At 37.7% G+C, this 25,378-nt stretch overlaps 1 protein-coding gene across 1 annotated transcript in view; it reads right to left on the bottom strand.

Moving 5' to 3' along the window:
• The window catches only part of TRDN (triadin), a 233,511-nt gene that overhangs the window by 176,263 nt on the left and 31,870 nt on the right, over positions 1-25,378 (bottom strand). Inside the window, exons 4-6 of the mRNA XM_041119404.1 lie at positions 19,318-19,359; positions 13,078-13,215; positions 11,165-11,191 (exon numbers count right to left, since the gene is read on the bottom strand). Of these exons, the coding sequence (XP_040975338.1) occupies positions 11,165-11,191; positions 13,078-13,215; positions 19,318-19,359 (207 nt within the window). The remainder of the gene's footprint in view (positions 1-11,164; positions 11,192-13,077; positions 13,216-19,317; positions 19,360-25,378) is intronic.

Genomic DNA, 25,378 nt, shown 5'->3' with positions numbered 1-25,378 from the left:
TTGCTAAAACAGCTCCTAGGCCTCACCCTCTGCTGAGTTTCCATCTTGTGGGTGAAATATATCTTAGAAAAACCAACAAACCAAATAAAAAACGCTAATGATGGGAGAGGCAAAGTGAGAAAAAAAGGGATGATTGTCCCCATCTGAAACACACGAATGCTTTACTCAAGGTAACCCAGAAAGTCAGCAAAAGAACTGGGGATTTAACTCTGATCCCTGACATTCAACATTATCCCCCTCATGCTTAAAGCTACCCTGTTTCTACTTAAATACTGTAGTGAGGATGGAATGTAGGTTTAATGTATCTACTGTTTTAAAGATATAATTGAACAGATGGAATTTCAGTTAAAATGATAATACTTTGTTCTTTCTAAGCAAATTTTACCAATTGGTCATCTTTTTCATAATCTCTTCCAGGTGATACAGCGATATACACCTTCAGTGCTTTGACATTATTTCTCTTATAAATATCTAAGTGTGAAAAGGAAAATGAGTCCTATTCAGAGTCCTGGTGAACCAGAGGTTAATAATTTGCTTTTGAGCAGTTAAAACCCTTACAGCTATTGCCAGCAATTTAATGGGGCTATATCCTTGCTAGTTTATCAAGACTAATTGGTAGCAGGCAGCTGATTATCCTGAAGAGTTGGTGGAAATAGACACTGAGGGCAAGGCAAGAGTGAGTGGTGTTAAGAGCTTTAGAAGATGAGAGGGATGTCATTTCTAATATGTTTCTAGATGCTGTCTGTATGAAGAATTGTAGTCAACTCTCTTGCTGCTGGTATCCTCAGGAGAAATTTGCAATTGTGCAGCTGATATCTATTTTTAATCTAGATAGTACCAGCTGGTGAGGGTGACAGTTATCCTTGTGGGGCTAGGAGGAGAATAAAAGAAGTAGTACATTAGAGCAACCTCCATCTAACTACTAATACATCATGTAGCTGTACTCTAGAGAAAAAAACCCCACAGATTTTGCAACAGGACAAAACCACAGGGGGGGAAAAAAGAATAGGAAATATTTAATTGGGGAATTACATTGGTGTATCGTGCCTATATCTAGGAACCGAAGACAGCGTAACAGAAGGCTTTAAGTACCAGCATTCAATGTTGGAAAGTCTGAGTGACACATATGACTAATTTAGGTGACTTCCCTACTAGCTTGCTAGTAGCACAGTCTTATCTGCAGTGTTTTCTTAGATCTTGCCCTGTTCTGAGGATTCATAGCAACTTCAGGTTGGGGTACAGAACAACTTTTCCTGAAGTCATGTGTTGTAAGATCTTTCTTGAAAATGTGACAGGAGATGAATTGCCTCTTACCGATGAAAAAGCTGAACGGTTTGTGTGCTCATCCACTGCATGAGATACCAGCCCGCAGTGCCTCTTAAGTATGGTTGCAAAATTGTTTATGCATCTCTTTGGAAATCACAACTACAATTTAGAGTGAGAATGATGGTTTCTTTTTTCTCTCCTTTTTTCTTTCATATTTTGCAGAATTATACAGCATCTCTCATTTGCTGTATAAGACTAAGTCTGACAGAGGTCACAGAAGACCATTTCTCATTCTTCTTGGTGCAAACCCTCTGCCCTGGTGTATATTTACCCCCAAAACAACATGTTGTTCTAAACTGTAAACGTCGCTGTGAAGTGACATTGACTGGTCCTAAACCTGTTCAGCAAGGCTCAGCTACTTCACCTTAGTTGCCTTTATTCCCTCCACTTGATAATTTATTTGGCATCACTTGTCAGAAGTACAGAGAACGCGACCCTCAAACATTTCTGGACAATTTACCTATCTTGAGTAGCATACAGCAAACAAGTAGGCTTTATGTTCCCCCAAGAATACAGGGATTTGACATGGCCTTCCAGATATATGTTAAGCCTTCTTCATAAAGCCAGAACACAACAAAAATAAATAGATTAGATTCCAGTTCAACAGATATTAAATTGTTTCCACACTATTGCAGTTTCACTGGTCTATAATAGAAATTCACTGTAGGTGACCTGCTGACATCATCATCATGCTAATGAGTGCTTTGATTCCAGGGTGATGTTTCATCTTATATTTATTTTTACAAGACTATACAGCGGAGATGCAGTGTGAGGAAGGCATTTTCAGAACAGTGTGCATGTTATTTTCATAACATCAAAACATCCCAGCCCATGTAAAGTTTCTATTATAAGCCACTCTTTCATAATCTCCAACTTTCTAAACTGAACTTATTCCACTCATCTTTTTCGCATTATGTTAAAGACAATTAAATACAGACATATTTTTCCATATTGCTATGTTTGAAATAACATTGCTTTTGCTATAGAATAAAATCGTTCTAGCAGTTAATGCTGAGTAGAAGTGTATCATATTACTATGTACTTATTAAAACAGTTTTATCACAAAATCACTGTTTGGTGTCATTGACGTTTCCCCCCCTTTTTTTATATGTTTGGGCATTTTCATGTATCTACCAGGGCTGCTTTAAAACCTAATCCCACAAACTCTTTCAATACAAAATGGTCTTTTAGCAAAATAGGAAAATATTTATTTTTCCTGAAAAGCTGAGATGAGAAGGAAAGTTTGATAGAAGTCTCCAAGGCTGGAGAATTAGCTGTAAACATGGGAGCTGTTACATAGTTCTCAGAAGATTTGTTTCTTTGAGATAAATCCAAAAGTTGTACTGCATCCTCCACCAAAAAAAAAAAAAAAAAAAAAAAAAAAAGGTTGTGGCGAATTCCAGCTTGAAAGCCTTAGTTTACCAAGGCAAATGGAACTTGACACAGTGCACAACTATTTCTTTTCTTTTCTTTTCTTTCTAAAGCCTAGCTGATTTTTTGTTTTGGGTTTTCTTTTCCCTCTGGTGAGGTTTCCATTTGCAGCAGAAAAGCAATATCTTAACAGAAAGGTTTTTAAGGGGAGGAGGGTACTTGCAATTATCTTTGACTAATTATCCTGTAAGCAGCACTGGCATCTTTCAGGAAGACCATACACAGACTGTTTTATATGGAGGAATTTTAATGACTGGGCTTTTGAAAGAATTAAAAGTGGAAGATATTAAAAGATCTTCAACCCTAAACATTTTTTACATAAAAGTAATTTTTATTCCAAGTATATAAATATGTTAAGACTGTTTTTTTTCATTCCCATACTACAGTTCTGTACCTTGGTTCTGAAATGTAAAAGGAATGCTAATTGCACTTTGATTAAAAAACAAAACAAAACAAAAAATAACCACAAAACCCCCTAACCCAAACAAATGAGAGATAGAGCCGTGTGATCAAAACCAGGCTTTTCTTTTCCTTCTGTGGAAAGTAAAATTGTCTCGATATGTTTCCCTTTATGGATTCCAGCCTGCAAAGATGTTAGTGGACTAGTTTTAAATGATGTTTTTCATAATCAATTTTATCGGAGTCTGCATTTAATTGGATGTAACTTTATGCAGAAAAAATGCAGACAAAACTTGTAGACCTCTAAGTAGAGCAAAATTATATATACAGTAATACATAAAATCTCTAATCTTGATTAGCATCAAAGAAATCTTTTCCCATATAAATCTATTCAGTAGAGGTTTTTTTGTGAAAGGAGGAAAAAAATAGGAAAAAGAAATCACAGGGCTAACCACAGTTCTTCTGCTCAGCTTTAAAAAATGTCAACTCTGCGGATCCTACCTTAACGTATTAGTCTGCAAGTCTGCAAATACATATTCCTATAAATTCAATCACTTCTAGATCCAACTGATTTTTATTTTTTAGGGGTCTGGCGTGCAGAAGAGAGAACCTCTTTCTGCGGGTCACGAGCACGGGGCTCCGTTTGCTGTCTTGTCTCCTTGGCACAGCAGCAGCCGTGGGGGGATCCGAGTTCCCTCAGAAACACGCAGGACCCCCGGCTGCGGTGCCGGGGGTTTAACTGAGTTTTGGAAGACCCTCTCACTTCCCAGGTGAGGCATTTACTCTGTCTCAGGCACGGCAGGCTCCCAGCCGCGGGGACGGCTGCCCAGCGCTCCCCTCTTAGAGCAAAAACCTCCCCAGTGCTCCATTGCTGGGGCAGAAATGGAGGTTTCCACGAAGGTAACATGGATAGCGGCGCTTAAGGTTTTCCCTGATTTAAGAGGGTCGCTTAACCAGCTGCAAACCTCCGTGCTGCTACCATTCTGCCCAAGATTCCTCCTCGCCTTGTGGCTCCAAGTTCCCTCTGTATCTTTTAAAAGGTAGCTGGCAAGTTTGGATCCCAGTCGCTATTCCTCCATAGGCAAAAGAACTATAATGGAACACCCCTGTTCCCTAGTGTATACAGTTTTGTTTCATCTGGATAATATGGAAAATATTTTCTTTAAATTATAAAATGCTATTTTATAGTGGATATGCTATGACTGTATTGATCAGAGTAAGTAAAACAAGATGAGGTTGTTAAAAGAATATTAATAACAGAAATGAATGCCACAAAAATGCAAAATGCAAAAAATACATATCTGGAAAAGCAGTTTAACATCTGAGAATTGAATCAATCAATGATTTTCATCTTTTAACACAGGGTGTACTTTACACAAAGATATGCAAAGTGCTTTGTAGTAAAGTGTAGCCTAGGGAGACAGTGAAAGCCTTTTAGAGAGATCTATAATAGCAACTCATACACAGAAAAGTGAACATTACCATATGGCAACATAAAAGAAACTGAATTCAGAAGGCATTACCAGTACAAATAGATATATACTTTAGGGATGAATGCAACTGCATAATTAATTTCTAAGACACACATATAACAACCACACCGGCAATTCAGTTTTCAGGTTGCATCTATGGTATTCTGAATTTCTTTTCTCTAGTCTGTTTCCAGTTTTTTTGGTTGGAAACTGTTTTCTGAACTTGAATATTACCTCCAGAAAACCCACTTGCTTTCTTTATTTTTCCAGATTTTTTGCTATACAGGTAAAGGACTTCTAAATGATAAAATATGATGTTCTAATTTCAGTATTTTGCCCAGAAATAAAGTTAGTTGCCATGTTAGCTAGCAATGTGAATTTTGCCAGATATTCTTCTGATATAAACTATAGTAATAACAAATGATTATTTATCTATAACTTATTTTAAATTTTAGAAAACCGTTTTAGTAAAGAATTTTAAAAGTAAGAACCTTAATAGTCACCTGGTGGCATTTTAAACATCCTAAGGTACTCTGGTAGTCATCAGCTACCCTATAAGGGTGCCCTTCTCCCATAGGTCCTGCGTCATTTCTGCCAGTCCCATGCTACATCTGAGACACCGTGTGGTATCTAAAATGGCACTAGTCAGCTTTGTTTATTCATCCGAATCCTACCCAATATGTTTTTAGTGTGGGAAAAGGTTGTTGCTCGACGATAATGAGTTAAAAGTAAAACTTGCTAACGTACACAGGACTTCTTTAAGATAACAGATGAGTGGGACTAATTGCTATTTAACTAATCATGTGGGAATTTGGGAAAGAAAAATGTCTTCAAAATCTTGTTATGAAACCTGACTCATTCCAGCAACTTGCTGCCATGGTTGTTTTGCTCCCTAACGTTAATGTACATACTGTCTGTAGCCTTGGGTTCATAGAAAGCGGTAGATGGGTTACGGCCGCGCAAGAACTGTGTCCCTCTTGAATTCAGTGACACCAATGGCTCAGGGAGTCCCTGACTGCGGCAAATATCTAGAGTATGGAGAACTGTTTGGGGAAATTATCACCGTATTTTTAACAGTTCTTCTCCGTCCTGAGGCATTTGAACTGGTCACTCTTGGGCAGCAAGAGGGACTTCTGTCCCATCCACTGGGTGAGCTGCACTTTTGGTCTGATCATATATAACCATTCTTATGTACTTAATAGATAAAAACAATCATCTGACACACATTATAAATTGCAGGACTAAAACCTTAAATATTTGTCCATATGCTTTTCCCTACCCCATCTGAATACCCTAAATAGTTCTTTTTGGGCTTATTGCTGGCTGGGGTTAAAGCGCAACAAGGTCATAATACCAAACCCACTTTCAAATCCAAATTAGCAAATCCCCTACTAGTCTTCTCTAAGCCGGTTGTTCCTACCTCTCCCCTTCCCCAGGCAAAGCTGTCGTAGATGTTTGCTTGATCACTTTCAAAAGGAGATATAGGAAATGATCGGGTCTGGGAACCTTTCCTTTTGGGAGCATTTTGTTTGTCGTTGTTAGCGCAGATTAATACCCAGATGTGAACAAACAAATAGTTTGTGCTGAGTAAATTCTGACAGTCTTAACCTTGGGGTGGAGGGGGGGGTTAATGGGAGTGAGTGTCTGGAGTCAGGTCTGGGGGACCTGCACCTTGGCCAGAGCTGCTGAGGGTAAGTCAATGTAACCGACTCTACCCTTAGAAGTCGCCACGTCTTTTAAGAAGAGCATGATGTGTATATCTTCAGCATATTAACAACCAGCCTAATGCTCAGGCAACAATATTCTCCTTTGTACTGAAGACAGAAGGATAAGGTGCTTTGCCGAAAAGTTTACTTGTAATTAACAAAATTTCTTGCAACCTTTAACAGAAATGTCTCTTGTTTGTGGCTTCTTGGTTTAATCTATGATTTCTTTACCCACATTTTTCTAAGAAAAAAGTTTTATAGCCAAGTAAGGAGAACAGGATAATTTCATATAACTATTGTATACATCTTTCTGCCTCATACGTAGGCTAACTCACAGAAATTTAAAGATCCACCTCTACCTCAAGGAAATCAAGTTTATTTTGACTATTGGTATAGAATAATCTTGTGCCAATAAAAAACTATTTGGAAGCACAGAGATGGTTAACAGTGTCATGAGGGTGCTTTATTTCATACTCTGCTTTCTAAATTCATTGTACTTATTAAAATGAAAATTACTTACATAGTGAGTTACGTGTGTGTGTCTGTGTGTGTGAGAGGGAGAGAGCATAAGAGAGAGCAAGAGAAAGAGAAAGACAGAGAGAGGATTTAATCTAAACCCAAATATAAAATCAAGGAAGGACATCTTATGAAAACAATTTCCTCAGCTTCAAAGTATAAAGTAAAAAACCAAATAATTCTGACCTTGGAAACTTTTTCAAAGGTTTCCAGCAACTTACTCCTAAGGCCATATACCAGATTCATGCTTCCAAGCCAGAATTCATCGGCTGTTTTGAAGCAAAAGAAGATGCTACCTTAACATACAAAACTCACTGTGCACAGCTTGTCAGGTGTACCCTGGTTAGCTAAATGAGGAATCCATGTTCAGATTTTAAATTTTCAGTTACCCACATGTAAACTGGAATGAAGCTCCAGAACAGTCTAATAATGACATTTTTAGCTATGGATGAGAATGCTGAAGTGTCTGCACTTGCTTGTATTTTACAGATCATTATTTCCAATTTTGTGCACCAGGTTTCTCAGCTATTTTTCAAACTCACAACTAATGCTAGTAACGTCCACCAAAAAATAATAAATATTTCTCTCTTTTTCTATAACAATAACTTCTAGTAAAAAGGACCAAAATAGGAGAAAACATACAGCTGTCAAATAATTGAATTTGTCTCTAAATGTTAAACTAACCCTGAAAAAATGAACAAGATTATCAGTCATAACCATTGTTCTAGAAAGAAATTAAGCCAAAAACATATTAAGCCTGCAACAAACAGTTATTAGGGTCCTTACTATCTTTTGTGAAAATGCTCTGCAGTTTTAGCATGTTGAGAATATGCATTGTTAAAAACTACAAAGTCCTCTACAGAATAATCTTTCACTACCTCCACTGGAGAACACTTTTTTTTTCTGGACAATATCAAATGTTCACTCTTTTCCAATTATTAAAGATAAATATTAGTGATAAGACTTGGACTGGCAAAAATAATTGCAATAAAAAAGGCACACAAGAGGCATTTTCATCCTTTCTAAAGGATTCTGAAACTGATATTAGTCCTGTTGCACGTGCAAGCCCATTGTCGTTACTTGTACTTTTATTATCTTTACTTTCAATTTACATCTCTAGGAAGGTGATCTTTGCTTTCTTTGGGTTCGTAATTATCATTCCACTTTTCTCTTCTTCCTTCATCACTACAGAGTGTCCTTACTACTCCCCTTGAATTTTTTCCAATCCATAATTGTATTGTAGTACCAGCAATCTTCTTAATTTTTTACTATTTTCCATTATAAAGTAAATTTTCTGCTAGCTTTTTAGCATTCATAATATCTGCTAATCAAGAAAGAAAAAGAGTGAAGGCTTGTTCATACACCAAAAATAGGTATGGAGATTTTTCAAAAACTCTCTGCCTATTCCTGAATACCACAGTAACTGTGGGTTAGATCCAATACAAATACTTAAAAATCAGGCACAGGAACCATAATGCACATCTCCAGAGAGAAATTTGAGAGAGGTTTCCTGTAAATATGTGCAAAAAGTCAAACTGTTCATCTTCTGGAGACAACAGTAGTGTACTGCACGATCTCACTCGGTCATTTTTTTGTTTAGGCTGTTCAAATGCCACAAGCATAAGAGCCATCTAAAGAAAGATCATTCACAAAGCTATAGATAACAGTGCCGTGCCGAGTGGAAGGGGCTTTGATGCAGAAATGGTCCTTTACATGAAAACAGAGAGTACTCCATAGCCTAAAAATTTGGTACCGATTTTGTGGATCTAACTACTACATTTTGATACCCAGAAAGTCTCAAAATTAATTTGTATAGCTGGCCCTCCTTTGGGTCCAGCCCTAACTGCAGTCAGACGGCAAAAATCACGGTTGCAAAGTCTTGTTTTGGTTTAGAAAGCTTTTCTTCTGGAACTCTTATTTCTGGACCATGGACATGACAGCACACATTAGTTAGGAAAAGCTACCTGAAGAGATCTGCACCTTGTGCTCAGAGAAGCGGATTGTGATGTTCGTGAGTGCTACGAGCACGAGCTCGTCTGAGCCCTCACCTCCCAGGGCTTTGCCTTCCGCGCTCCTGAGCTTTAGCCTTGGGAGTGAATTTCACTGTCCCGAAGCAGAAAACCTGTTGACTAGACTTTATTACAGAGCTCTCAGAAAACTTCTATATAGGCCTAGACCCCAGCAATTCAGCTCCTTGATGTTTACACAATTTTCAGAGAAGTCTGCAAAGAGGGACAGTGACAGCTCTGAGGAGCTCCCAGCTGCCTGTCACTGAGCGGACTTCGCCATGCCCTGCACTGGCATTTCCAAGGGACTTGGAATGACATTTCCAAGGGACATGGTGGCTTCAGGCCACATATGTTGTATTTCTGTAGCCCAGAGAGGTGACAAAATCAGGTATAATCAGGGTCGGATCCTAGCTGCCAGGATGAAATGGAGGCCTCCAGTCATCTGGAGAAGATAACAAGTTATTTGAGGATGCTGCTAAGTGAAAGCTTACGCCTATACCCAGAAAGGGCCTCAGACCACTTTATTCATCAGTCCTAGTCAAGAAACAGCTTTTTTGCAGGGAGACAATGATGGGACTCCTTATCCTCTGAAAGACAGAAGGAAAGACCTTGAGCACTCATCCTCAAAGTGGAGGAAGTGGAAAAGCCCGCTCAAAATCTGTTTTACTGCCCAGGCAGGTGAAGCATGTTTGAATTTGGGCCTTTTCACATCTGTGTGGCTGAGTTATCCTGTGAGATACCAGCTCCAGAGGAATCACCAGCTCCTTGTCCATTTCCTTCACACCAAAGAGAGACTTTCATTTCTCTCCAGAGCAGGGTTGTGAGCTTTGAATACTAAGGAAAACATTTCAAGCTGGCAGTTAGATACTCAGCTCCTTGGATGGAGGACTTTTAGGTCCGAACAATCATCTCATCACTTCCACCTGACTAATTTAAGCGGCTTCCAGCTTATTTCATGGCTTCTCTGAATTCTATTTTTACAGCCTAGTGTCCCAATGCAAAGTGTAAGGCATGACTTTGTCACCCATTTCCAAAGAAGGCGGCATTGCAATGCTGAGCGTGGTGTTGTCCATAATGTTTTTATGGATCAAGCCTTCCCAGCAGTGAAGTATCTCCACAGTACTCCCAGCCTGGTCACCTACACTGGCCCACAGTGAGTAGACACCTCCCATCCCTGTACCTGGCATCCCTGCCAACAATGCTCTACAGCTTCAGACTCTTTGCATCCACTGTAAAATTAACAATGTGGTTTTCTCTTTGGGAGCAGAGAAAGGGCAATGCTGAACCTTTTGCGATTCTTACTGATGGAGTAAAGAGATGGAATGTTTTCCTACACTGTCTATAAGTTTTTTTTCAGTCCTAACATGAAGGATCATCCATAGAAAGATGAATGCTCTTGGTCTTCAAGTCCATTAATTCCTTGGATGCCCTATTGAAACTGACAAAATGTGTCATTAAATAGAAGCCTGATCCAGTTCCAATTAACTTCAGAAAAAAATGGATTGTAATCTGATCACCAACTGGGGTGATAGGTTCTTCCATATGGGCATTTACCTACTGAGAATTGGATGGATACCAAATTCAGATCACATAGGGCTGGTTACACATCTTCTGATTATCAAGCTGTGCTCAGTTTGGAGAAAAAACACCCTAGTTTTGAAAAGCTTTACATCCTATCACCAATATCTCAAACCTTCTAATACATTTTCATTTTGATTTAATAGAAGTTGAACTTAAGTTTTATGTTCCAGCATAACAATTTTAATGCCTGAAAAGATATATATTATAAATCCTACTTGCTTCACTTGTCTGCTTTAAAAAGTCAGTGATAACTAAGTAATTTTTTTCAGAAGATTCAGTAGTCCTTATTTTAGAGTTCTGCGTTGGCACAAGGTATAATGCTTTTACAACGCCTCGCCATTATTTCTCACTAAATATCCTTTCTATATTATTATTTCTAAATATTATTTCTATCCACACATAGACGTAACTCATATTGGCACTAATAGGAGTCCCACATGCAAGGCAAGGGTACAGATAATATTTCTGTAATTCTGTTGTTTTTTATGAACATTTTTCAGATTTTTCTGGATAATAATAAAACAGTCAAGAATTCTCACAGAGCAGCAAACTGTACAGCAAGTATTACTACTTGAGTTTCTTATTTAATGAGTTTGCTAAAGCACAGTTTACAAGGTTAGTAGACTGACATGTAACTAATGACAGAATCTATATCACAGATATACTAGTTAATTCTTAAAATGGCTGCAAATATTTGCCCTCTATAGTAAGGCAACTGACCAACCTTTTTTCAGGGAAGGTTCCACTTCACCTAAACCAAGAGAAAAGAACAAACGTCAGAGAAGACATATCATCATAAAAAAAAAAAAAAAAAAATCACATTTTTTCTCATGTTGGCTCATTTTAATTAAAAAAAAATATTCTTTATATGCTAAGTGGCAAGCACTCTATTCTGAGATTTGGGATTTTTCATAACATATCTCTCTTGCCATAGAGGTTTTCCTGGGTCTAGGGTAGATAAATTCAATGTGCAGTAGTAACCAAGGAAACATCCAAATCTGCGTTTGTGCTTCTGAATGTCAACTTGTGACTACAATTTATAATTTGCTTGATTTTATGCACGTTTCCATGTTTTAAGGAAAGGCCCAGCAGTTCCATTTTAGCTCCAAATGATAAAATGTATATGCAGGTTAACACGGTTGTAAACCTAGCAATGCTTCCAGTGAAATCCAAGGCAAAAAATACTCAATTCCAGTGGAACTACAGCACTTGATTGCTGCAGTATGTTATTCCGCCTCCACGTAGGACATGGAATTTAAAGGAGTTAGCCTGAATGACTGTGGTGAGTGTGCAGCCTGAGCTGCGCTGACTGCAGCCCACAGTGGGCAGGGAGTTCCCATGTATTTACTTTTTACGATAGAGTGCAGTAAAGTTGCCTACTGTCTTTTCACACTCCTGGTAGATATTGATGAAATTCCACTTGAGCCAAAGGCTGGTAGGATTGAGGTTTCCAAACACTTAGTGAGCATTCGGATCTTGAATCTTTGTATGTCAGGTATTTTATGACCTTTCCTACTTGCATTAACACTTATCCATTCAAGTATTTGAAAGCTTGCGGGTGCTTTGGGAGCTACGAAATGATAAAAATGAACACTGTTCAAATTTTAGCAAGCTCTCCATATTACACCTTTTCTGTTTCTCAGCCATATGAAAGACTGGCTTTCTGTTACTTGTAAATCATACCTCAGAATAGGATGCCCAGTTCACAGACTCGCATGTAGCAGCCTATCTATTAGTATTCATACATGGTGCTAATATAAAAAGCTCATGCACACGTTTAAAAGGTAGAAACTTGTTAATATCTCAAGTGTATGAACAAATGGGTAGAAGTCAGTTTCAGTACATGTTGCTTTTTAATTATATTCTAGTATAACCAAATAGAATATAAAATAAACTACCGTGAAATGAAGATGTCACTCCTACACTCATCGCTTGTCAAAATGACCAATACGATGTGACACGATGATCCACTACTGCTCTGCTCATACCAGGGAACTACTTTTTTTATAACAGAAGGATAGTTATTTCCAAACTTGAAAGGCTGGCAATTTACTTTCATTTATCAGATAATGTCAGATGAAGAATGTTATTATAATGGCAGAACCATAATTTCTAGCAAACTGAATCATTTGCAGTATGCCATCCAAAATCCCCTTAGTTCAGCCAAAATGTTATTTTTTCTTTCTTTTTTTTGTTTCAATATATTGTCTTGTCATCAATATATCAAATAAAAAAGTTCTAAGTTTCTTGGTCTATCTTGTATATTTACTGGAGTTCTTTGGGTTCTTGCTGATTAAAAGAAAATAGCTATTGCCATTCTCTGAAGCAATATCCTGACGCATATTTTGGTTGTAGCTTTGAAGTCTTGTATAAATTAGTGCTCTTTACTTCAAGATGTACTAACGGTAATATTTAATTCTGACAGCTTTTCTGTAATGGTACATTAAACATGAGATGAAAGCTAACAAAGAGACCAATTTACTGATTAGAATAGCCAGTAGATGCTTTATTAGCAACAACGTTCACTTTTCATTTTGTTTGACCTTCTTGTCTGTGAGGTTAAAAGCTGAGTAAGCCAACATAATGCATGTAAAACAGCAGTTAGAGCAGTCACAGAAGTCTTTACATTACAAATACCTTCATCACTGTCATCATCATCACTCCATACGATGTCAGACAGTAAAGAAATAAAGCCATAAAGCCAATCAGTGGATTCTTCCAATGTCTCATGAATGATTCTCAGTGGTTCTGTGCTGAGCTTGTTAACAGATCTTCCTGAGTGCAGAGTTTAAAACAAAAGCGGTTTGAAAAAAAAAAAAACACAACAAAACCTCCTTCAGTGATTAAAGTTAATCTTCATTTTATACAGGACTAATTATACTACCTCCTTTAACAGAAACAAAGATTGTGAATGTTAATTTTTATTATTCAAGGGTTTGAGGACAGCTCTCCTTCCTGTGCAAGACTGGTATAAACTGTATCCTACTGTACTTGCTGTTCGCAGAGTGATTAAGGACCCAGTGGGTAATTTAGTCTGATACTGCGCTCCAAGTTCTGGCTCTTCTTCTGAGGCTTGGCTGGGCAAGGTATAAATATAGATTTGATTCTATCTCGTATTCATCCTTTTAGATAATCTCCTTCTTTCACAGCCCAGTTTTTTTCTCTGGCTCAGGTCCTCTGCCTCTTGATGCCTGCTTAGGATTCACTGCCGTCTGTGTCCCACTCCTCATGTCATCTCCCCTGAGCCCCCTCCTTTACACCAGTCCGGGCTGAGGAAATTGCTGAGCCCTGGCTTAACCATACAGACAAGTGCCACCATTGCCAAGGACTACATGTAAAGGGTGGGAAGCAGCAAGCTATGTATACTCGGGCCAAAATAAACCTGAGTCCAGGATGAAGGGGAATGTAAATCCAAATTGTGACACAGAGACAGCTACTTTCAAACACGTACTCTTGTGTACCTGGTTCTTCTCTCACCACTTTTTTAGAGTTTCTTTCACACACACTTGTGCACCTCTGCATACTTGGCTAGTTCTGGTCTCACTGCTCCTGTAGGCAAGTAAGGTGGCAACCAAGGAAGGTGTGAAGTTTAATGTGCTCCACCTTCCTGGGACCGCTGATGGAAGGGAGGTCCCTGGTCCCCACCGCATCCGCACCCAGGGAGAGCAACCACCAGTGGGTAACACAAGTATTCCCTTAACGGCTTTTCCAACTGTGATTTCACCAGATTTCTCCCTACCCTGTTTATGCCGACATAGTATTTCAGAGGAACTTTCCAGCCTCTGACAGAGTATTTCTTCTGACCTTTCTGTCCAGCAAACTTTTGTGTTCTTGAAATCTGTACCAAACACTGCTTAGGAAGAGGAACAACTCTCCTCCCGTCTGTGTTACTGTCCACTGCGCTTGAAATGGCAGACTGAACGATTGCGCTATCTTTGTGAAGGTTTCCCACAAATGTAGACAATCGAAGGTAGATCACAAATATGACTTGAGTCGTTGGCCTAGTCTTGTTCCTAGGAGTTTCAATAGAAATATATACACCGAATTTAGCAGTATCAAGATGGGAACCATATCTCTGTTTACCACTATCTTTCTGTATGCAAATATTTTAGTAGGAAGATAAACACAAGTCTCTTCAGAACTACTTCTGGTTGCAGTGTTCTGTCTCACAAGCCAAATCTTAGCAGTAATCAGAAGTAGTCTCACATGGACTTGCAGGTTACAAAAACAGGCAAAGTGCAGGCTTGAAGCAACTTCTCTGATGGCAGCACTATGAACAGTCATTTTCTAAAATTGCTGTAATGAAATATACAAGTAACTTTATTTGAAATATAAATGTATCACTAAATAATTCCTTTTATTTCTAATTAATTAATCTGAAACAGAGAAGAGCAGGCTGATTTTCTATTATTTTGCATCTGCTTATTAATAATGTAGACCAAAGAAATATTTCAGTTAATGTTTTTTTGAAGATTGTATTATATAGATATATGCTACTGAACAATCAGGCACATTAAATAAATTAATCGTGTGCCACGATGAAATGACATAATTGCAAAGAAATATGCATGATCTCTTCATTTAGTGTACTATTGCGTGCACTATTGTATTCAGAAAGATTAAGTAGTATAATGGAATATTTACTTTGCTTAGCACAAGGCATTTATTTATTTTCATTGGCCTCACGCACTGAGATGTAGAGATTTTATTTTTTCAACTGATTTGCCACAAATGCTCTTCTCAAGTGTTTACCAGGAGAATTAATACCTCTATTTAGTCCATTAAAAAGTAAATCTGCAACCCAACCCCTGATCTCATTTGCACTTTCTTCTTAACTACAGGTGCTAAGGAGTCCAAGTGGACCAACAGAATGGACGTGGCCAGAGGGGTCTTAGCGAAACTGAGGTTTTGATTCACAAGCAGGGATGGTTTAACGTCGGGCAGCTGCCTTGATTTCCACTCTGGCTATCCACCTACCCTTTACCCACTGGTTGCTTAGGGATGGCTCAGCTGCTTTTACAGCCATAGGCTTTTACAGCCGCAGGGACTATAGCTGTAAACTAAACAAGAATTGGTGTCAATTTATTTTAATATACCAGTCTATCAACTAGCAGTTCAAGAACTGCTTCACAGGTAGCAGAGCTGTCCCCCTGGGCAGGCAAGGGAAATGCTCAGAGAAGAGCAAGATCAAGAGCAGAGGAAATTATTCCAACCACCCCAAGGCAAGCCATCTTTGCTGATGAATCAGAGCCCTCAACGTCATATCCTGGTCTTTAATTCATAACATCTTCACAGCGAACTATGAAAAGGGATTAGAAATTGTAAGTGTCCAGAGGCGAAAATCTCTAGTCATGCCTAAACTAACAGGCCCAAGTTGCAAATCCTGTTTAACATAAAAAGTTCAGAGGAATCATTTTGGGGTTATGTAGAGGACACTTTAGTAGCATTTGCAAAATTAAATTTTGTATACAAACAGATACTGTGACTTTCAATTGCGGTCTGATGCAGGTGACACAGGCCTGGAAAGTTTTCTCCTTGTGCATAGATATTTTGCTTAACTTCTGTTGTGTTTCCTACATTTTGAAAAAGTAGTGCTAACAGTAATCGTGTGTCCTAAAATGCTTAAGAACACCACACCATGTAAGGTTGAAGTGAAAATTACTACTGATCAAATCCATGCTTTTAGCTCTCCCCACAACTATGACAACACCAGGTTCTTCCTTAGTAGAACAAAACACACAAGAAAGGAAATAAAGCAATTCAGGGGGTAACGAGTAGAAAGGAAGATGCCATTTGCCTCACACACATGCAAAGAAAGGTAACCATTTCCAGAGGATTTGCATACTCTTGCTTCAAGAGTGAAGCTGAGAGAATGCAGGTTTGCATAACAAAGTTTGAGCTTGATATCGTGATGTAATTTAGATTTTTTTAAAATTTATTTACAGATGTCCAGCAAGGGTACAGTATGATGAATTTTTTTGAATAGTCTTGGATTCAACACATTCAGACTGGATTAGCTGTTCTCTGCCTGACTTTTCATTTCTTTGCAGACCTTAGAACACAGATTATTTTCAAACTAAGCTCACAATATACTTCTTTTGCTAGCATATGTTATATAGTATGTAATATGTAATTTATAACTGATCTATAACTATAATTAATATATGATATATCATGTATCATCTATTGTGCTAGGAGTAGCAGGGGCAGGATCTTGAATTTAAACTGTAAAGAGCCTTTATGAATACAGAGTATTTCTCAGATAGAGACAGGCTGTGAAGTTCTACGTTTTGCCGAACTTGTAAACAGGGACTGAGCCAATTGTTCATCTTAGATAATGTAGTAGAAAAATACTAAAGGTCTGTCGAAGGAGGAAGGAGGGGAAAGGAAGTGAGTGGTTACTCAGCAGGTTAAGCTCAGGGATGAAACATGCAATTAATATTGAAGAATTTTGTTGACAGTATGTAATTTCATTTAATCACAGTTTAAGTTCAGATTATCCTATCTAGCCAAGAGTATCTGAAAACCAGGTGTTGAATTCCTGATGGTTTCTAGACTCCCTCAAAAGCCAATGCAGAAAGACATTGTGACCTTCAGAAGGCAAGTCTCTCGCTTTCCTCTGACATCTTTTTTGGGGTTATATGAATTAATTTCCAAAGATGCCCATCCCTTTCCATTGACTAGGAAGGAAAGGAAGCCTGAAAAATTAGCATGGACATGACACCTTATTTTCATATGACTGAGGTACGTGACATGGATCCTATTAGTGGTGCTGTTTCATATTTAAGTCCTTCTTGTCACTTTGGCTAAGCACTTAGATTTGTAACTTTATATTAATAATTAATTCCAGGACAATATGACCATTCACTTCGATAAATTACTTGCATTCCAAAACAGCATGGGTACCACCAACAGTGCTCTGCTATAACATTTTGTTTTGTCATGGTCTTTTATTACTGGTACAGTATAAGAGATGTTTTTCCTTTCAGATCTATTTGTGCTGGCACTTTCACTGCTAGGAGAATAATTCACAGGCTTGCCTTTTTTTTTTTTTTTTTTTTTTCAGTGGGAACTTCAAAATTTTAATTCCAGAACTTTCTGGCAAGTGCTGAAATTTGGAAGAGTTAAAGCTGACAGAGCTTTAACAGTGGTTTTTGGAAATAGGAATTGATTAATCACATAGTATGATTTGTTGTATTGCCTCAAGCAAATTTGGTTATGTTTCATGGTCTGTGTCATTTATTCATGTGAAGTGCACAACAAAAAGTGACTAATTGATTTATCTGTGCAAATCACTTCAGTCATTATTCCAGTCTTAATAACTCTGCCAGGAATGTAGTCTCCTATCAATCTTTTTTGCTTGTCAAATAGTTAAATATATACTCAGAGTGTAACCTATTTTAAAGTGTTTTTTTTTTTTTTAATGAATTGCAGTGAATTACTTAATAATTGTTGGATTTTCATCAATTACATATTTTGACTCCAGTGAATTGAATGCAATTAAATTACAAATGATGGTAATTATCTGGTGTAAAGATTGATCTATGAGATATAATCTAATTCATTGATACTGACAAGGTACAGCTGATGAAGACAGAGAATTTCTGTCATGTTTGATAAAATACAAAAGCCTAACACTAGTTTGTGATAAAAAAATATATCCTAGTTTTAGTAAAAAATTCTCTTATAAATATAGACACCTGTATTTTAATTTGAAAGTTTATATATTTTTAAGGTTTCTTATTAGTAGTAGTAGTTTGTTCCTACTCTGTGGTCTTCTGAAGAGTAGTATTTAACATAGAAAACTCAATACACACATAAAGTCTTCCATTGTTAATATTCCAGTTTATCAGCATAGGTGTCCTTAGGTCTTATCTTCGTTATTTTAAAGACTGACATTCTTGTCATGCTTACAGCATTAAGCTTCAGGACAAACTCTAGTGGGTATCATTGAATCATAAGTATAAAAATAATTTAATTTTGAATTATAAGTATACTGAAGTATAAGTATAAAAACAATGCCAAAGAAAACTCAGACTCAACATTACGCAGTAATTTCCATTTTATAGGTACTTAAATTGTAAATATGAAGACTACAGTCTGTAGTATAAAACTTCTCTCCCTCTTTCTAATATCAGCCTTAGCTAATTATATTGAGGTCAAGTCCATAGAGACAAACCTCACCTGAAAGTGGACAAAAGCATTTTACCCAAAATGCGAACAAAGTAGTTATAACTAGAATCTACTTGGTGAAATTTAGAAAGAAATTCACAAAGCGTCACAAAGTATCAAGTAATTTCAGGTACTTTTGATATAGCCATACACAGGGACAGCAATGTAGGTTTAGGATGGGCTTCACGTGGAATTTATGTGAATCGATTTGATATCAGCTGAAAGGCTTCTGATTTGATGGACCAGACCCTAATTAGGTGGTGTCTTGTGAAACAGCCAGACATTTTATCTGAAATAATTCGAAGCTGTATTTTTTTCTCATTCTAAGGATTCAATTCTCTGACTAAGAACACAGATCTTAACTTCCGATTAAAAAGGCAGTGCTGTTAAATAACTGTACGATGGCGTTTTTAAAGGCCATTTACGAGCGTAAAGTGAGTAGCCCTCAGCTCGCCACCATTTCCCGGGAATCTCCTGACCGAGGGCGTCTCTCAGCTGACAGATCTATTTCAAGCACAACGTGAAAAAAAATCAGGAGGAGGCTATCGCAACGGATTTTGCGGCCCCGGCCAGCCAGCGTTGGGGTTAGCGGGGAAGCGGTGCTGCCGCGTCCCGGCACTCTGCTCGCGCTCATGCTTTGTTATCGCCGTCCAGCAGACCAGGCGCACGCGCGTGTTCAGAACACTGCAGGCAGAACGTCTTTACCAGGTGGTAAACAGGGATCATCGCAATGTTGTGAATAGGAGGCTAGAGCGGATGGCAACAGGATGAACCCCAGAAAGGCCAACAAAAAAAAAGGAAGAAACACGGTTAGCGATAACGAACATCCTCAGCTGGCGCTTGACTAAAGGAAGCAGTCAAGGAGTGAAGTGAGGAGCTATTTAATCTCTGTGGGGCTGCTGCTATGAAGCAGAAATTGGAGTTCATTAAAAAGAAAAACAATACGCTGTAGGTGTGAGATAATACAGTATGAATCAGAGCAATGTAAAAACACGGTTAAATATAGGCACAGGTATTTTCACAAGTTGCAAACATATTCTATTGCTGAAAAGAATACATTACATATAGTTGATTCTAGTTGAATTATTTCAATTTCTTCAACAGCAAATAACCAAAGAATTACATTACTGCAATTGTTACTGAAATGAATTACTGGTTTTGTTTGTTTGTTTAAAATTAGAAATTTCACAGATACCATTATGGGCTGGAAATTTGGTTTGTGTTTTGTATCCCATGAAGTGCATTTAAGCATGCAAGACTTATTTCTCTTCTTAGATCCTTCCCTATTTGAGTCCGTTTCTGAAATTTCATATTTTCAACTTCATGACCTCATGAGGTTTGATCTCTCACAATTTATCATCTTGTATATGCTAGGCCATTTGGGATAAACACAGTACTCGCAGCACTGCAGTACTTCATAGACTGTCATTCTTTCCAGTATAAACTCATTTTCTAGGGGTTTATAACTCAGCTGTGAGATTTGCTGCAGGGTGAAACATGGGAAAGAACATGTCATCTAGGCAGCCCTTCTTTAAACTGGAATTGGGTTTAAATTCCTTTAATTGTTTTTATCATTGTGGAAGACAGTGAAAAAAAGGTGTTTTGTAGGTTTTGGGTACATTAGTGGAAGTCCCATATAATTCAATTAAGAATTTCATGAAGAACTTTGAAATGGGTAAACTGTTTACTCATGCTCTGGATTGACACCTGTAAAGACAGTAAAAATTGTATTTCAAAAGACTGTAGCACTGTTTTGATAAGTTCCAAGGTGAGCACAGCGAGGACCAACACCTTTTTGTTTACATCCCGCTCCTTTGTTCTGTGGGAGAATTGTCTAGGGTTTTGCATGTATGGAAAAGCTTTTACCAGTTATTTCCATTTGGTGACTCTGTGAAACACCTCTTGCACCAAGAGACAAAATTTTGTTCCATTAAGTTTGCTGGTGCTTTAAACTAAGTCAGAAGTTCATTCTTCTTCCTGAATAAGTGCAAAGGTATTATCAGTTTTAATACTGAAGGATATACTGTTATAAAACACAAGAGTAAATATAGGTACACTCTTCTTTTTGCGATTCTTAAAAGTTTCCCGTGAACACGAGCTCAGCACAATGACTACAGTGTGATGACATTCCACAAGAAAAATGGAGGTATATATTCCTAATAATGATTGCCTTACAAAAAAAAAAAAAAAAAAAAAAAAGAAACCCAGTAGAATAGCTGTATTTTGCTGACTTCCACTTCTCTTAATGATGAAACAAACATTCTGCACCTAACAGGTTTTGTACCTTACAGGTTTGTCATGCAGGAGACTGGGGAAAAAAATGTCCATGTGTCGATTATAGGACAAGTTGTTTGGAGTCCTGTTCTTTACCTTCATGTGGTTTTTTTGTCCAAAATGCAGATGTTCATGTGAATATATGGTTCCTAATTTTTTGTTTGTTTGTTTTCCTCTACTGGACATGTTAATAGGTCTATCTGTTATGTTAACTGACATGTTAATAGGTATAACCCCACAACAATTTGGCCAGATGTTTTCCCATTAACTTAAAAAGAAAACAAACAAACATTAAAGAAAACATCTAACTGGAATCCCTGCTGCTTCTTGTGGAGCTGGGAGCTCGGTGCCTCCATGCCCTGTTAAGTCCCTATTCCTGCCATTGACAGGCATTACCTCCACAGAGATCTGCCTTTGCTGCAGGTCTCTAAAAACCCTCTCTATGGTTGAGCAAAATGAATTATCCACAACAAAAAGCCTGCTCTTTTTTCTTTTATTGAAGCAGTCACGATAAAATGGCAAGCTCATCGTGCTGTGTGTTTGTTCTATATTTTCACTTAGATTATTTTTCGGATAGTTTTGGATTTCATAGATTTGGTGAGGTTTCATTAGGTTTGATTTACTCTGGCCTTTAGGTGACTGGCTAAATCACTATCAATTTACTCTGAATATTGAACACTCTGGATCTGAAATTAGGGTGGTGTTAATTAGCTGTAATTGGTCACAGAGATGGCAGGGAATTCTGAACACTTTATTAGCCCATTAGCAAACGTGGATTCCTGGGCAATCAATCTTTAGGACTAAAATAATCTTAAATTATTTAGTTACATTTACCAATTAAAATATATAATCCAGTTATGTGTACAAGAAATGCGTGAAATACATTCATGAATTATGAAGCCAATTAACAAGGTGTATTTTCTAACAGAAAGGATGGTAGTAATAACAAACTGTTGCAAAGCACACATCAAACCACAATGAATCTTTTTCTGCATTTCTGAAAATACTGAGAATGTACAAGAGATCTTCCAATGCGGTACGCTACTTACTGCATATTCATACATGCCACGTACTGCATGAGATACGCAGTTTCTTATCTCAGGCTTTTGTAATGCACGTCACCTCCATACCATGTTAGAAATATTGCAGTCATGTTTATAGTTGTACAACACAACATGATAGGAATGCAAGCTTTCATTTCTTTCCTCAAAGGAATGAGCATAACACACTAAAGCAAAACACTGCAAAATTTAATTTCTTTCTTCTGGGTAGATAGAACAGGGGTGAATCTTTCAGCACTGATCTAATTCTTGTCTCATGCTTTCCTCAAAAATCCACTGCCAAAGCTGACTTGCAGATCCCATCTCTGTTCTTACCTCTGAACAAACTGACACATAACCACCAAGGAGGCACAGCTTTACACGTGCAACCCATAACATAGGGTCCTCCTGCAACATTTTAGATCATGATCGGCACCGCCTGAATACTACAGAGTACTATAGAATTTACAGTAATCATGTTCTGGATGTGTAAAATAACACAAAATATATCTTAAATCTTTCTATGAGTGGAGCTTGAATTGATGTAATCTAACTTCAGCTACCTACAACCTAAGTGTTATCCTCCCTCAGCCTCCCTCAGTTCTAAAGGCTCCTTTTCAAGTACTGAATAAAGAGGGCCCACCCAGAAGTAATTTACCACGTCTGTTTTAGGATGAAACCAAACACCTCATTTTCATATAGTTATTTCTGGGACAAATTTCATCTTATATAAATTGTCAAAATTCCCAAACTTGACAGTTTACTTCTAAAAGAACATGAAGCCGTAGTAATCAAGAAGCAAAATCTATGGGGTGGCACTCTAATCATAGAGGCAATATGAAGTTTACACTGATAAATTAAAAGAATGCATATACCACTACTTTATGTCTTTTTGGAATTATTTGCCTTTAAGATAATGACAGCAAAACTGTTAATTGTTGAAATAAGAAAACAACGCTTGAGTTCAAGTCTAAAATACTTCTAACTCTGCTGATGTGTTGTCTTTCTACTGAACTCCATGAATCTCTGTATAATCTAGATAACTCATAATTTAGGGCATTCCACTTCCTGCATTAGCCAGAGGCTAGCAGCTCTGTAGAGTAATCAGGAGGACAAAATCCGTGTACGTTCCTCAGCCACAGTTTCCAGCCTGCTTTTACTATGTCAACCCGCTCCTCTTTTCTGCTGCAGTCGGTCCTGTGCAGTACCGTCACCGCCAGCAGCTCTGCGACGGGGACGGTCATTTCTGGCACAGAAACATCGGGGAAGTCTCTGGTGGGAGTCCGTAGGTCAGAGTCCTTTGTCATCTTTGTAACTGTCCTTCAAAAAGCTGCAGGCTGCTCCTAGGTCACCCCGCAGTTTCCTCTTCTCTAGACTAATCGAGTTCAGCTCTCTCAGCTGGCCTCATTCGTATGCTATGCATACTTTCTAAACTTGAACTTCATGGAACTTCAGGTAAAGAAATGGGAAAGAAATTGAATGCACTGACTTATGAAAGGCAAGTGTTATTTAAGGAAAAATACACTGAATATTCTGTGTTTTATAAATTAAAAAATATACAGCTGAATACAGTTTCTTTGGCATCTTTCATTTACATTTGAAAACTAGGAAATTAATTTTAATCATGCTTGCAAAAATAAACTTACAGTCCTGCAAATAACTATTCCTTTTTTCTCTGCAGGTCTTGTTCAAAGAACAGTGTCAAACCCAAGAGAAAATATCACTGGGTTTTAGATTTAAAGGCGTCACTTAAAAATATGCTCCAAATTCTACTTTCACTACAAAAGGCAGCATTACCTCCACTGAAGGCAAAGGGCCAAACTGTCAGAGGGTGAAAATCATTCTAGTATCAATAATGCCAGCCAGGTGGTCCTATGTGAAATCTTCAGCTATTTCCATGGAATTTTTATAAATCCGTGGGTTTGACCAGGAAAATCAGACTGAGTAGGAACTCAGGAGTTGAAACCCAAGGGTCACGATAAGAGCTATGTAGCCATTATTATATTTATGTAAATACAGAAAACAGTCTAATAAATCTTGGTCTGAAGGAGCACAGCACTTCCTTCTCTTAACATTTGACCACTGAGACCCAATTTAAATGTTGCCTTAATTAATCACTTAGGAACAGAAATATCTTTGGGAAGGAAATGAAACAAACTCATGAACTCAAAATACTAAAGTATCCTCTCTCAAAGATCGCCACAAAATACGAACGCACCCTGCAGATTAAATTTTACATTGTTTTATTTCTACAGCCTGGTCTGAAAATGTCAGTTTCCATCAACACTTGGGGGATTTAAGCTCATTTAACCAATACAACATGAACATCAGATTTCCATCTGCTTAGAAAGTTTCCTCCAGTCTCCAGTATGAATACAGATTCTCATTGCTGAGCATTACCCTGACTAGTAAGCATATCGAGCATGCATGAGCTCACAGCCAGTTCAGGAATTGCTTTGTTTAAGAGTTTAGTCTGAGTTATGCCCTGGTTCTTGGCTGCTCATTGAAAACATATAAGGAACTTGACTGACTGATTGATAGTTAATATGGAAAATTAAAAGCAGAATATGGTGGTTTCCCTCTCTTGGTTTATATCTATGTTACAGCATTAAGTGTGTGGTGTCCAAACTGAAATCTGATGCCTGTTTTGGAAGGATCGCTCAAATGTAACTTTATGTTTTGCTGGGACTCAAGTGATTTCCTTCTGAAAACAGACAGGTGAGAAGCAACAAATTTAAGAGAGGTTTGTAATATATTTTCTCCACATTTCAAGCTTCTGTGTCATCCATTGATCCAGGACTGGTTGGTTTCTTTCAAGATCTATGTCTCAAAAGCTTTTTAAGTAAATCTTGGGTCAATATTGATACATAGCAGGACAAAAATCTATGGATTTATCAGTAAACTAATAAAGTCAAGGAAATTAACTTTGAAACATCGACTCAATTTGTTTTGAATTAAAAGGCTGAAGTCTGAATTTCAATTCCTAGTTAATTAATGTGACAGATGTGATAACTTTAGAGCTGGAGTTCTTATTTAAGAAAGAAAAGGACCCTAATCATTTGTTTTCTGTTTCACATACATGTTTCCCAGTCATTACAGGCTGTTTACCTCACAAAAGTTTTAGTGCTGAAGTGGCTTGCTGAACACTATGCACCCTTTACAAACGTAAGTAGTCAGTTTATCTTATTTTTCATTATATATCATTGCCAGTTACAAGGCATAAAAATCAAGTAGCAGTGAGATAATTTCTATTCCCCATTCCTTTCTTCCTGTTCCTCAACTACGATCACACTCCTTGTACCACCCACTTCATTTTTATCTTTGCCCTCAGTAACCAATATGTACCCCAAAACTTGATGTTGGTCAGTCAGTTTGCCAAGTCTTAAACTAGGCTGGAATTATTGCCTTCTTGAAGACAAGGGTGTGACATAGCTAATATTAAGAATCTGGTC

Source organism: Aquila chrysaetos, chromosome 2 (assembly GCF_900496995.4).
Source record: "Aquila chrysaetos chrysaetos chromosome 2, bAquChr1.4, whole genome shotgun sequence".
In the NCBI taxonomy this organism is placed as follows: Eukaryota; Metazoa; Chordata; class Aves; order Accipitriformes; family Accipitridae; genus Aquila; species Aquila chrysaetos.
This window is presented reverse-complemented; position numbering and strand designations above follow the sequence as displayed.